We start from the raw sequence: 13,614 nt of genomic DNA on the forward strand, positions 1-13,614 counted from the left end.
TCCTGAGTTACTTCAGACATTGGAGACCCTTGGAGGAGTGCAAGGCCAGGGCTCGCTTTAGCTGAATCAGAGCTCTTTAAAGGATGTGTGATGTTTACACACGGAGCAAAAGCCTTAGCTAATGGGAAACTTAAATAAAAACACAGTCAGGTTCCGGATGGAAAATAAGCCAGGTTTAAATGTTAACGAGGAAATATAAGTCCAAGTCAAAACCTGTGCTCTGCTGAATGAAATGAGTCTGCAGAGACTGGCATTATGGCAGAGTTCATTTGACTAATCGGAGGAATCTATTAATGCTTCCAAATGGAAAGGAAAATTGTTTTGCCGTATTTTTTTTCCATCAAGATGCTGGTGTGTGTTTTTAAGGAGAGTTGCTCTTTTTGTGGGCCACAGTGCCAGGTCTCGGCAGGAGGATGAGGGTGCAGGAATGGGTCTGTGCTGGCATTGGGCTTGGGGGCCACAGTTTCGAGGTTGCCCCAGCTCAGGTGCAGAAGTGGTCTGCGACGGGGGCGTTGCCTCCCAGAATTGGGAGATGCAGAAGTGTTGCCTCCAGAAGGACTGGGTTTGCTTTGGATGGGATGTCTGTCCCTAAGGAGATGAGGTTGTTTGGGATGATCAATAAAGACGCGGGTATAAATCCACCCACCTCCAGCAACTTCATCTAGACTTTTGTCCTCTCCTCAGTGTGCTTCTCTACAACCTTTCCTTCCCCCTTCCCTTCCCTCGCAGATGGTCTGGGAGGGGAGCAGCCACGGCCGTTATGTTGAAAGCATCAGCCGGGATCTTTGGAGGCTGCTGCTTCTGTAGATATAAAGGACCTGTGCCACATTTGATACCAGGTGAATGCGGCACAGCCTAATTAGTGGTCTCCTACTGTTATTAACCCCTGACTCAGGCAGGCTATTTTTTAACAGAGGTGCAAGAAGTTAATACTAGTGCTAATGGCTTCATATCCAAGTCCTTAATGAAAGCCATGCAGGGACCAGGCCTATCATCAATATTTTTCAAACTTTGAACTTGAAATTATCCTTTCCCCCTACCTTTTTTTTTTTTTTGGCTTTCTGCCCACTTTGCCAATTCCTCTAGGGTCTCCTGGCCCTGCGGCATGAGCTGGCCTGCAGGGTTGGCACCTGCCAGCCCTATGGCAGAGCTGAGCCCCTATGGCATCCAGATAAATGGCCCCAGTTGGCTCCGTGGGTCACTGTAGCATGTCCCATCAGGTGACGAGATGTCTGCTTGGAGAGCAAGACAAAGATAAAAGTGGAATGCATTGGACTGGGAGAGGAGACCAAAGAGATGCTGTGTTAGGGAGGGAGCTTGGTCTTGGTCTTGATCTTGGTCTTTGTCTTGGTCTTGCTTGAACCAAACTCCAGGAGAACTTCACAGACACAGGAAAGCATTTATATGTATAATTTTTTCAAGTAGAAATGGAGTGGGACAGGGGCAGCTGGTGTGTTGCTAAGACCTTTGAGGAGAGGAGGAGGAGGTCCAAAGTTGAAGCTCACTCATCCAGGTGCTTCCTCAAGAACCTCTGCCCAGGACAGGAGCAGAGATGGTGGAGCAGCCTTGTCCTGTGGTGTGATGGAGGGGTTGTAGCCTGATGGTTTGGGGTGATGGCAGTTGATTTATGGGGTGTTTTCCTCTGTTTCTAGCACTTCTGACTTGTGTGTGATGCAGCCGCAGGGTTGTCTCGTGATGCCTGGTAGGAGAGGATAATGTGCTCGGGCTCTGTGGCTGGATTGTGCTCTTTTAAAACAAGAATCCATTTTTTATTGAAATACATTTTTCTTTTTAAAAATAAGCCTGTTTAAATAAATTTGAAATTATGACAACCTATTTCAAGGCTTAAATTTACTATAATCTATTAATCATTTAAATAACTTCCATCAAGGAGTCCTCCTCAAATATTAATGAGCTGAAGGGTGCTGCTTTTTCAATGATATGTCAGATCAGGGGGAAAACATCTTTAACTCCAGCTTTCTAAATGTCACAATGTCATATACTTAGTATCTATTATTTTCACTCTTTACAATGGAGCAAATGATGGTATTTACATTTTTCCAAATGTCAGTACGTTGAGTTCCTGTTGTGCATAAAAGCTCTTGCCTTAATTACTCCTAATTTCACGTTAGCAGGCAGGTGCGGGGAGAATATTTTCTTCCATTTGAGCTGCTTCATTTGAAGTCGAGAAGCTGTGGGGAGTTGGGGAAGCAGGAAAGCCTGTTTTCCCCTTTCAGCCCATGAATAAAGACCAGGTGGGAGAGGAGGAGATCTGCTTTTTCAAACCCTCCCGGCTCCCAGGACTGGCTTTTCAAAGGGGATCTGTGTTCCTAAACGCAGCTCAGCAGTTAGAGGGAATTTCAAAAGTGCTTCTGGCTTCCTCGATGCTTTAACTCCTTTAGGTTTTGCTTCCCGGTGGCATTGAGGAGATCTCAGCATCTCTCTGCTTGGGACACTCGAAGCGCACTGATTACTACCAGAAATATGGCCCGTGCTGAGCAGAAACAATCTGCCAATTCGCTCACTGCGGCTAATGTTTCTTTTGATTAATCAAATCAGTTTGGGAGGATGAACCTAGTTCCTGATGCAGATTCCCTCCCCCCCCCCCCCCCCCCCGGTAGCTAGCTCACTTAAGGCAGCCTAATGAAATTAATTAACAGTGAATTTAAAATGTTGTTTTTCGGCACTGTAATTGAATTCCAGTTTTCATTTGAAGGCAGCATGAAACAAGCAAAATAAAGATGACAATTTGCAAAGCGAGCTGGGCTCTTTCCCACTGCCATCAAAATGCACGGCTACAAATGGGATGAAGTGGACGGGTCTGGCTGGACCCTTCCCGTGGGGCAGAGACAGGAGGGAAAGCTGCCTCTCGCTGGGAAGCTCATCATGTTTGTAATGGTCATTCCCACAAATGCAATTAAAGCTTATGTTTTCAGGAAAAATAACTAACAGGCGAATGGCAGGCTCTAGGTGATGGCTGAGATCAAGGTGATCTGGTCTGAGATGGAGGTGGTGGTTTAAACAGTGCCCACCTCTCCTAGGGATGTGCCGGTGCCACCCTCCCTTTTATGTCCCTGAAATTTTGGAGTCAGCCAGGTGAATTTGGTTTGATTTGGCATTTAGTGTATTGCAGCACATGTCGTGTCCCCGTCCTCAGCTGCTCCTCCTTCTTGGGTGTCCTCTGCTGCTGTCATTCCTCAGCCCAGCTCTGTCCATCTGTCCCCCTGCTCCCAAACCCTGAGGTTAAAGGTACTTAGGGAAAGTCAGGGCGTTTGGGCAGAAGGTGCAGGTATGTCTGCAGATCTCAGGGCTGAGTCCTGTGTGGGGAGCTGTAAAAAATGGTTGAAGACTGAAAACCTCTGAATGCACCTCAGTCAGAGCCAAAGCCGCAGGTGTGATCGCAGCCATGTGCACATTTCTCCATTCAGAAAGGATGGGAAATCTGCAATAATTTGTGATGTGGTCCCAGTGATCTCATTAGTGCCACTGAGACATTGTCCTATATCCTCTGCTCCCCATGGCTGGAGCTGTGTTTAACATGAAGCATGTGGGTGAAGCCCGTCCAAATTAGGGCCGGAAGGATGCTGCCTGGCTCCCTGGCTCTGGTCTGGAGATGCTGTCTGTCCCTGCATGACACCTGGATTTTTGGAGGGGCTCACATCTGTATTTTACCCAGAAATACGATTTTACTCCTCTTTAACCTTTCAGGCTGTGTAGGGACAGCCTACAGGATCTGTGGGTTGTGTAGGGACAGCTCTGGTGCTGGCAGGAGGTGACCACGGGGAGCCTGGTGTGTGTGTCCCTTGGTCCCTCCACTCATTTTCTGGGAAGAGGCGAATGTCACCCATCACTCCCCTCCTCCATGTGACCTTCCCATGTGACTGGCTTTGCTTTTGCAGAGATCTCAGGCAACACGGATGACATCCCACTGGTGCGCTGGCGGCAGCAGTGGCTGGAGAATGGCACGTTGCTCTTCCACATCCACCACCAAGATGGGGCCCCCAATCTGCCCGGCTTTGACCCCACAGATGAGCCCCAGACCGAGTCGGCAGAGGAGGAGCTGAGGATCCTTCATATCTCCGTCATGGTATGTGATGGGAAGGCAGCCCCCCCTTTACGTGTCCAGAAGCCTGTAGAATATATAGGGGCTTTTGAAAAGCCATGTTTTTCCCCATCTGGCTTCAGCTGCCCTAGGAGGAGGAACTGAGCCCACCTTCAGGGGCTGGTTAAGATGCTCCGGGCACCTCTCCAAACGATGCTGCATGCGGGATGCTTTAACATCGGGCTGCTTTAAACCTCTCCCTTAGTTTGCATCGCTTTGCAAATATGTTTGCAGGGGTACCTTTATCCCCGGGGTGCTGCTGGACTTTGAAGCTCTCAACCCCCTTAACCCGAGGCTAATTCACATTAACTTTGTCAGGAGCCCTTTGCCCAATGGATGGTGCCCGGCGCCCGCTGCTCTGGCGCGTGGCCGGTGTCACGGTGCCACTGGGCACTGTCACCGCCACTTTTATCAGCGTGGCAGCCCCGTGGCCGTGGTTTCACAGCGTGCAGTAAGCAAGAGCATCCCATGCACAGAGGCTGCACAGCTCTCCTCCTCCCTCCGAGTATGCAGGGATGAGGTTTTGATGGCAGAGAGAGGAGGGCGAGACAGAGATCTGTGTGTTGGACATGGACCTGTGATTTGTTGGTTAGGGGTTTTTTTGTTACGTTGGAAAAAATTTGAAGAATCCGACAATTTTTGTGCCCCTGGAAGATAATTAGCCAGAGACAATGTGTTGCCGAGGCTGCAAACAGGCTGTTTAATGGTGCCTACCCTAATGAGAGTGACAATAGTTCTTCCAGATTGCAGCCCCAGGCCAGGTTTCTCCTCCATCATTTGTGCTTGATTAGTCTCGAGGAAAAAAAATAATCACTGGCAAAGCCACCCCCACAAACATTTTGCACCGTTATCTTTTTTTTATTGTCTGTTCCCAGCTGCTCCTGAGAGGGAGAGGCTGGCCCTGCTCTGCCACTGTGATCTTGGTCTTTTTGGGTACCGCTGAATCCCAAGATTGAAACAGGAGTACCTGAAAGAAGGCTTATTATCAAGCTGATGTCTGCAACTCATTGCTCTCATACCAAAATGTGTAAATACAGACTGAATCCTCCCTCCCCCCCTTCTTCCCCATCACTCTCAGCTCCACTCCAGTGGCATCCTTACACCCTGACAAATAGACGTTTGCTTTTGTGCCAGGAGTCGGGATCACGTGGAGTTTTCAAGGCTGAATTTCTTTCTTTCCCCTGTGGTTGCCAAGAGAAGAAGTGTGAGCGAGGGGCTGTATCCATCGTGACAACAGTCCGCACGTGGACCGTGTGGGAAGCCCTCCTGCGCCCGTCCAGCACAGGGCTCCTCTCGCAGCCATTGTATGAGTGCCGGGTCAGAGGGGTGAAGGCAGAACGGGGTTTCTGTGCTCCTGTGAAGAGGAACTGGGGGTCTGAGGTGGTGCTCTGACTCCCTCCAACAAGCAGTGAGTGGAGGGGACTCCAGTGCTGGTTTTCATCCTCCCTTCGGAGCCCCTCAAATCTCAAGTGGCCACAGGCTACTTTCCCCCAGGGATAGTTTGACCTCTCATACTATCAGGGCAGAAGAAATTCAGTTTCAATTAGGTCTTTTTTGAGAACCCATAGCTGCAGTCCTAAACAAAGGCGTCCACCTGACTCAAGCTCCCACTTGGTCTCCCTTGTTTACCGGCACAGGCGTATGGCAGAGCTCCCTGGTGTTTGGGGGATTTAATGTGTGTATGGAAGGCAGCAAAGGAAAGCCGGCAATGCCCCGGCTATTACTCCCACCTGCTTGTTGCCTCACCTGCAGATGGACCCTTCCCCAGGGCGATGGAAAGCCATGACATGGGAGCCCATCTCTGGTGGGGATGGGGATAGTCCCCACTTATTTATGGATCTCAAAAGGATTTGAACATGTTAGAGAACTGGGCCCTGATTTTTACCACTAAAAAACTCAGTATGATCATGGCCAGGCATGAATCCAGTGCCAATTTTCAGCCCCAGCGAGAGATTTCCCGTCCTCCCAGACGCAGGCTCCTGGCCAAAGAGATGCCGTGTGACAGCCAGCCCCTCCTCCTATCCTGGACTGCTTGTGTCCTTAATCACTGAAGTTTCTTTGTTTTTTCTTTCTTTTTTTTAAAGAAAGTTTGGAAGGAGACTGGGAGGGTGCACTGCAGCTCCATTATCCTGGGAATGAAAGAGTGTTAAACCGTAATGACCATTAAAGATCCTTTTCCAGCTGCCTCTCCCGCTTTTCATTTAATAATTCCCTTAATGTTTTATCCTAATGGAGCAGATTATTACTATTATTTTATTTTATCAAGATCACCTATTACGTAGAAGAGAGGAGGAGGACCAGACCCGTGGGTGGACATGAAGCTGTTAGCTGGCTCTGCATGCTTTTTAAAAATAAAAATAAAAATAATAATAATAATATAATTTAAAAAAAATTATTGGCGGACCGGGTGTAAAGGGCCAGCTTGGGCTTTCATCTTGCCGCCTCTATCTGTGTGCAGTGACGATGTCCTGCAGAAGGCTGGCCTTGGGGATGGTGGTGAGGTGACAGGGCTGGGTGCAGTTTCGGGGGTCCATCCCTGCAGAACAGGAGCTTATTCAGTCTTTTCCCCCCAGGCATTCCCCAAACAACACTTCAGTCATCTGGCTGTCTTGAGCCTTGATCTCCTTTAATCTGTGCTGCAATTTCTGCAGGATGCCCTGGGAAAATCTCCCAAGATTGAGAGTGACAGCACTGAAACTGGTTGGAAATGGGTCAGAAATAGTTGCCTGTAGGAGCATTTGCCTGGAATAAATCTGATCTCTGCTTTCAAAGACATGTTACAGGAGAGCGAAACAAAACACGCTCTGCTTTAAATGCTGCTTTTTCATGCCTCGGTAGTGACTTCAAAGCTGGTCCAGCTCAAGGCAGGCTTCAGGGGGAGCGCTCGGCCAATGCTGGGCACTCTCTGGGCCAGCACCTTCTTGTCGGTGTGACCGGGCTCCTCTCACCATTGCCTTTGCTTTGGCCACTCCAGAGCATCCCTGGGGTGTTTGCATCCCTGGGCAGGGAGTGGCTGGCCCTGGTCCCCAGCTGAGCCCTGCTCGTGTTTGTGCCTGCAGGGAGGGATGATCGCCCTGTTGCTCTCCATCCTCTGCCTGGTGATGATCCTCTACACCCGCCGGCGGTGGTGCAAGCGGCGCCGCGTGCCGCAGCCCCAGAAGAGTGCCAGCGCCGAGGCGGCCAACGAGATCCACTACATCCCCTCGGTGCTGATCGGGGGCCACGGGCGGGAGAGCCTGCGCAATGCCCGTGTACAGGGGCACAACTCCAGCGGGACACTCAGCATCCGTGAGACCCCCATCTTGGATGGCTACGAGTATGACATCACCGACCTGCGGCACCATCTCCAGCGCGAGTGCATGAACGGTGGGGAAGACTTCGCCAGCCAGGTCACCCGCACCCTGGACTCGCTGCAGGGCTGCAATGAGAAGGCCAGCATGGACCTCACGCCAGGTGGGGATGGGACAGGGGGCATGGGCTGAGCTGGGTCCTTTCCAACTCGTCTTCTCTCCATTGTTCCATACACAAGTTTTCCCTTGAGCATTTTCCCCGTTTCTCTGGGCTTTTGTTGCATGTGAGATGTTGGTGGCACTCTGAAAGTGCTTCCATTGCTGGGAGACCTTGCATCCAGTTGAGAGCAGTCCCTGCTGAGTGGAACGTGGCTAGGACAATGCAGAGTGGAGCTCTGAGGGGAAGGGTTCCTGTGGCCTGATGGAGAGCCAGAATGGTGTCCCCTTCAAGCTACCCCAAGGTGACCCACAAAATTCCCTTCTGTATCCCAGGATTTCTCATGTCTTCTTCAGCTGAGGTTTTTAGTAGCAAAATTATACTTGTCATCAGTATGATTCAGAGTTAACACTGTCTTCTGATCACCAGCAGGGATTCTCTGAGGCTTGTAACACACATGCTTGTTGGCCTTATTACCAGCTGAGCCATCCAACTGGAGCATTCTCAACTGAGACATGGTTTGGGAAGACCATGGTGTGGTTTCTAAAGCTCTCCAGGGGTTTTCTTTAGAGACGTGGATATGCAGAAGTACCCTGAGAAGCTGAATGTTAAATCTCAGCTTTTGGCTAGCTTGGTGGAAGTGCCGGTCCCCATCAGGCTTTGAGGAGCTCATGAGGGTGCACTGAGGGCAGCTGGGCCCATTGGCCATGGCATCCTGGTTGCCTCATGCAGATGCTGGAGATGGATCCAAGGAAAAATCTCTCTCTTTCTCGCCTCCCTCCTTTTTTTAAATCTTTATCCCTGAAAGATTTTGCCTTAAATTCTTCCCACTCAGGGAGCGATAACGCCAAGCTGTCCCTGATGAACAAGTACAAGGACAACATCATTGCCACCAGCCCCGTGGACTCAAACCACCAGCAGGCCACGCTGCTGTCCCACACCTCCAGCAGCCAGCGCAAGCGCATCAACAACAAAGCGCGAGGTAGGGGGATCCCTGGGGTGGATGGTGTGCTCTGGGCTTTCACCCACCCATGATCCAGCAACTCACCCTCTTCTGGGATGGAGAAACAGGGCCAACATTGGGCAAGAAACGTGGAAAGGAGGGTTTGGATGGGGAGAAGCAGAAAAATTGGTGTCTGCAAGGATGCAAATGATGTTGGGTTGGTTGGTTGCAAAGATGCAGAGGGTGTTAGCCACAGTAAATATTATATGATACTGGCACGGATATGGGGAAAAGTTGCAAGGTAATGGGAGCCGTGGCAGGGGCACGAATCTGTGTGATGGGAAGGGGAAAAGATGCTGTCCCTGCTGCACCCGGCAGACAGGGCTCCTGGTCTTCAAGGCAAGGCTTGCCCTGAAGGGGTGATGTAGGATGTGGCAGCTTGGAGTGGCATGGTGCCAGCCCTGCTGTGACCACACTTGATGTCCCCTGCAGCCGGCTCAGCGTTTCTAAACCCTGAGGGGGACTCGGGGACGGAGGCAGACACTGATCCCCAGCTGACCTTCTACACGGACCCGTCACGGAGCCGGAGGCGCAGCCGAGGTGGGTGTGGCTGCAGAGGTGGGTGACAAGCCGTGACCCCTCTTGCCTTGTTTGCTGTTGCCTCTCCGGGTTCGGAGACTTTCCATTTGCAAAAGATGGAAACCCAGGGGTGATCTGGGCTGCCGTAGGCAGGCACCGGTCCCTGCTCTCGCAGCAGGTTGCCACTGCTCTCCGGTGGAGTTTCTCAGCAGAGGATGAAATGTATTCTGATTTTTTGCTGGAGGCTTCTGCCAGGCTCTGGTGTGTATTAATGAGTAACACGCTTCAAAGGCTGGCCCGTGAGCTCCGGTGCATGTACGAGCTGTATGTGCAGCAGAGGATGGGGACAGGCTTGGTCCCCAGGCAGGAGCCTCACTCCACTGCCCTGTACCATCCCTTTGGGAGGTTTTCTCCTCCATGGAGGAGAGTTTGTGTCTGTTTTCCCTCGCTGAGCCTTGTTTGCTAGATGGTGCCTTGTTTTTTCGGTAGTGGTGGAACTGGGAGCCATGTCCTTCACTCCCAGTGCCCATGCTGGGTACTGGGAGGCTGGTTCAGGCTTTGTCTCTGCAGGGGATAGCTCAGCCCCCAGCCAGCTTTTTCTGCTCAGCTTCTTCAGCTGAGAGATTAAAAGCCAAAGACCTGCATGTGCTGGGCAGTTAGGACTCTCTGGTGCTTTTTCAAAGACATCCAGGAGGCTGTTGTTATGACAAAATTAACCTGAGAGAAGTGCCAAGAAGAAGGAGGAGGGGAAAAAAAGGGATATTGCATTTACTTTACTTCTCCTCAATATATCTCTGCTCTGCTTTAAAGTCCTGCTGCTGCAAAGGTCTTGGCATGATGCAGTGCAGGGGTGGGGGAGAGCCCAGGCTGCGGGGGCTTGGGGAGACCCCAGCTGCAGTAGCTGAGAGGGAGTGTCCTGTGACAAAGGCTGCTTTATGCTTTTGAAAATCCAAAGTGACTCTGCTTGACTGGATTAATGCTGGATTTCCAGGGGGCTGGGAAGGGTCTCTGCACCCCAAGATCCCCTGGCTGCACCCCAAGGTCTTTCTGAGTCTCCCAGGTCTCAGGTTTGACTGTGATTTCACGTTTTGCAGTGGGGTCCCCCCGGAGTCCTGTGAACAAGACCACGCTGACCCTCATCAGTGTGACGAGCTGTGTCATCAGCCTGGTGTGCTCATCCCACATGAGCTGCCCCCTTGTCGTCAAGATCACCCTCCATGTCCCTGAGCACCTCATCGCTGACGGTGAGCACCTCACAGTTTTACTCACCCCCTACTGCCCCATTCTGTAAGCTGTAATGGAGGGGAGGAGGGAATGATGGAGAGGACAGATGCACAGCCAGTGCGGAACACAGGAGATGGGTGCAGGATGGAAGGGATGGACACAGGACCGAGAAGACCATTGTGGGATGGAGGGGACAGGCATGGGTTGGAGGGGATGGGTATGGGATGGAGGTGGTCATTGTGGGATGGAGGGGACAGGCACAAGATGGAGGGAGCTGTCATGGGATAGAGGAGACAGGCATGGGTTGGAGGAGGCCATCATAGGGCAGATGGGATGGGCACAGGACAGAGGGATTCATTATGGAACAGAGGGGGCTGTTGTGGGGCAAAGGCCACTGTCTTGGGATGGAGAGGATGGATGAGATCATCACAAGATGGAGGGGACCATCACAGGATGTAGAAGTCCATTATGGGATGCAGGGGACCATCATGGGATGGAAGGGACAGCAGTAGGTCATCACCACTGACTGCCCTCTCGGTGGCAGGGAGCCGGTTCATCCTGCTGGAGGGGAGCCAGCTGGATGCCAGTGACTGGCTGAACCCGGCGCAGGTCGTCCTCTTCTCCCAGCAAAACTCCAGCGGGCCCTGGGCCCTGGACCTCTGCGCCCGGCGCCTCCTTGACCCCTGCGAGCATCAGTGCGACCCTGAGACTGGTAGGTGGTCAGGCAGTTGGGGTGGGTTGGGAGCTCACCTCTGCCTGCTCAACCCAAGTTTGGTGGGAAGATGCTTTCTCGCCTTGATCCACGTGTGAGAATGGAGTTGCTGGGTGCCCGGGGTGGCTGCAGGCTGGGTTCGGCAGGGAAGTACCTGGAAAGCCTTGCCCTTCCATGTCCCTCATGTCCCCTCCTCTCTCCATAGGTGAGTGTCTCTGCTACGAAGGTTACATGAAGGACCCTGTGCATAAGCACCTCTGCATCCGGAATGAGTGGGGAACAAACCAGGGGTGAGTGTGCCTGTCACACCATGCCCAAGCTTGGACTGTCCTTGCACGAGCTGCTGGGCTTCAACAGCAGCGTAGTAGGGATGTGGCAAATCCTCTTGGGTGAAAGAGTTAGAGGCATCTTGGTGAATTGTAAGGTCAGCACATGGCTGGGCTCTGCAGCAGGTCTGTGGGAAGTGAGGTTTTCTATTCTTTGAAATAATCAGAGATGATGTAGAAGAGACCATTGCTAGGTTTCAGAGTAAACACAGCCTGGAGAAGATTGAGGCTGCTCCTCTTCCCCTTGCAGGCACTCTCCTTGGCATCCTGCACCTCATAGGGCTTTTGGTTTGGGTGTGTGAGACATCAGAGGGTTGGGCTGTGGTCCCCAGCAGAGGAGGGAGTCTGCGGGATGGGGACACTCCATTGAAAATTGGGCAAATTAGAAGCTTTGATGCCATGGCCTGAGGGAACAGATCAGTTGCCCTCTACTCCACAGCTTTACACCCCTGGAAGTGCAAAGGGAAATCTTTCTGATGTTTTGGCAGCAATTTGGTGGGGTATCCCAAATGTTTCCATCTCTCTGTGACCCTTGGGGGATACTCCATCTGGTCCTTAACACTCATGGGTCTCTGACGTGCAGATGGGAACTTCCAGGAATGGCTGGAGGTAGTGTGCAGAAAGCCAAGACACCCCTAAAACCAGAAGCCCCACATGCACTGGCACCTCTTTTTTCCTGCCCTCGTCTCACTGTGCCACAGCCGGATCTGCGGCAGGCAGCCCTGTGCGTGCCAGGACGCTCTCTCTGAAGTCATTAGTCTTCACAGCAGGAAGAGAAAATCATCAAAGGCTGGGCTTGGCGGCACCCCCACCGTGCTGCTGTGCTGGAGGATGGCAGCCGCAGGAGGCTGCCAGTGCTGGCCAGCCCTGGCTGTGTCCCTTTGAACTGGGGCCTGGGGAGAGCACCGCTGCTTTGTCTCCAACCCGCTCTTTGTGGTTTCTCATTTTAAAAGCAATTTAGCAGTTAAATCCAGTGCGGAGCACTGGCTGTGGGAGACAAGGGCGGCCGTTGTTGTGGGTGCCTTGAGCCAGGCTGGGGACAGGGCGATGCTCATGAGACAGGTGGCCTCGTGCTGGGGATGTGCTGAGTGGTGTGGTCCGGGTCCCCAGACCACTGTGGGGTACCACTGCTGGGGTGGGAAAATACAGGCAGAAATACAGCTCCCTGCCCTGTTCTCCCCAGGGGACAAGTGTCCGACAGGGATGTCCCCAGGTCCTCTGTGCCCATCTAATAAGAAGCATTGAGTGATGGGGACTGAGGCATGGGAGGGAGTATTCGCTCTGCCAGGGACTTTCCCATTTTGGGATGTGTTGGGTTTAGGAGTGTCTCACAGGGGGTTGGAAAGAGCCCATGGCCACCCATGACCATGCATGACTTTGGTTCCAGCCTGTGCCTCGGTCAGAGCTACCAGCAGTGTGCTGGACCCACCACCTTGCAAAAAGAAGGCTTTGTCCATGGAGGCAGGTGGTAAAAATGGATAAGCACAGGTGGGGAAGCATTTGTTTCCTTCCCCTCTACTTTTCCTTTGCTCCTGGGCATGGGACTGCAGCTTCACACTTTTCCTCCCATGAATATTACTCTTTAACTTTTTCCAGATCTAGCTGCTCCATTGTCTAAAAGGAAAGTGGAGAAAAAGCTACTTTCAGGTGAATTGGGAAAAAATATAGGAGGTAACAAGCAGGAGAGAAGTCAAGGGCAGGAAGGACAAATCCATTCCTGCAGCCCTCTGGACCTGTTTGCAGCTCCGGACTCGAGTTTTGTGTCAGCAATGCCAAACTGAAAGGTGCTCTGGACCCACTCCATTCCTCCAGGGGACTTGGGGCCCCTTTTCAGACCCAGCTCCATCCGGATGACCCCATGGGAGCTCATGTTTGAGCCTTTGCCTTTCCTCCTGCAACACTGTTCATACCTGACCAGGATACATGTTGTCTCAGGTCTCTTCTTATATACCAAAGTTGCCTATAACAAATTATACACAGCATTTCCAACATACTTTTCTGTTTGGGGCAGAGAAACCCAGCAGATCTCTTTTTCCCCAAGGTGCAACATAGCCCTAGATCATGGTGGGGCCATCAAAGTCCTTCTGCCCTTCTCTGGGCTCTCGAGAAAGCTCCGACATTGCAGTGTTGGGGCTTTTTCAGCACCACCCTTTAAGAACTCCTCTCTTGAGCTGTTTGAAACCGGGGTAATTTTGTGTTTCTTCCTTGAACTTGTCAGATTTTTGTTTCAAAAAATCGTAGCAGCTGAAACCACACTTAACCACACTTAACCATCCCTGCC

At 51.7% G+C, this 13,614-nt stretch overlaps 1 protein-coding gene across 2 annotated transcripts in view; it reads left to right on the forward strand.

Annotated features, from left to right (window-relative positions):
- Positions 1 to 13,614, forward strand: part of ASTN1 (astrotactin 1) — a 57,016-nt gene that overhangs the window by 17,133 nt on the left and 26,269 nt on the right. For both annotated transcript variants that reach the window (XM_074877019.1, XM_074877020.1), the window contains exons 2-8: positions 3,900 to 4,087; positions 7,162 to 7,555; positions 8,385 to 8,531; positions 8,985 to 9,092; positions 10,166 to 10,315; positions 10,840 to 11,007; positions 11,213 to 11,297. In XM_074877019.1, the coding sequence (XP_074733120.1) occupies positions 3,900 to 4,087; positions 7,162 to 7,555; positions 8,385 to 8,531; positions 8,985 to 9,092; positions 10,166 to 10,315; positions 10,840 to 11,007; positions 11,213 to 11,297 (1,240 nt within the window). The remainder of the gene's footprint in view (positions 1 to 3,899; positions 4,088 to 7,161; positions 7,556 to 8,384; positions 8,532 to 8,984; positions 9,093 to 10,165; positions 10,316 to 10,839; positions 11,008 to 11,212; positions 11,298 to 13,614) is intronic.

Source organism: Strix uralensis, chromosome 8 (assembly GCF_047716275.1).
Source record: "Strix uralensis isolate ZFMK-TIS-50842 chromosome 8, bStrUra1, whole genome shotgun sequence".
Taxonomy (NCBI): Eukaryota; Metazoa; Chordata; class Aves; order Strigiformes; family Strigidae; genus Strix; species Strix uralensis.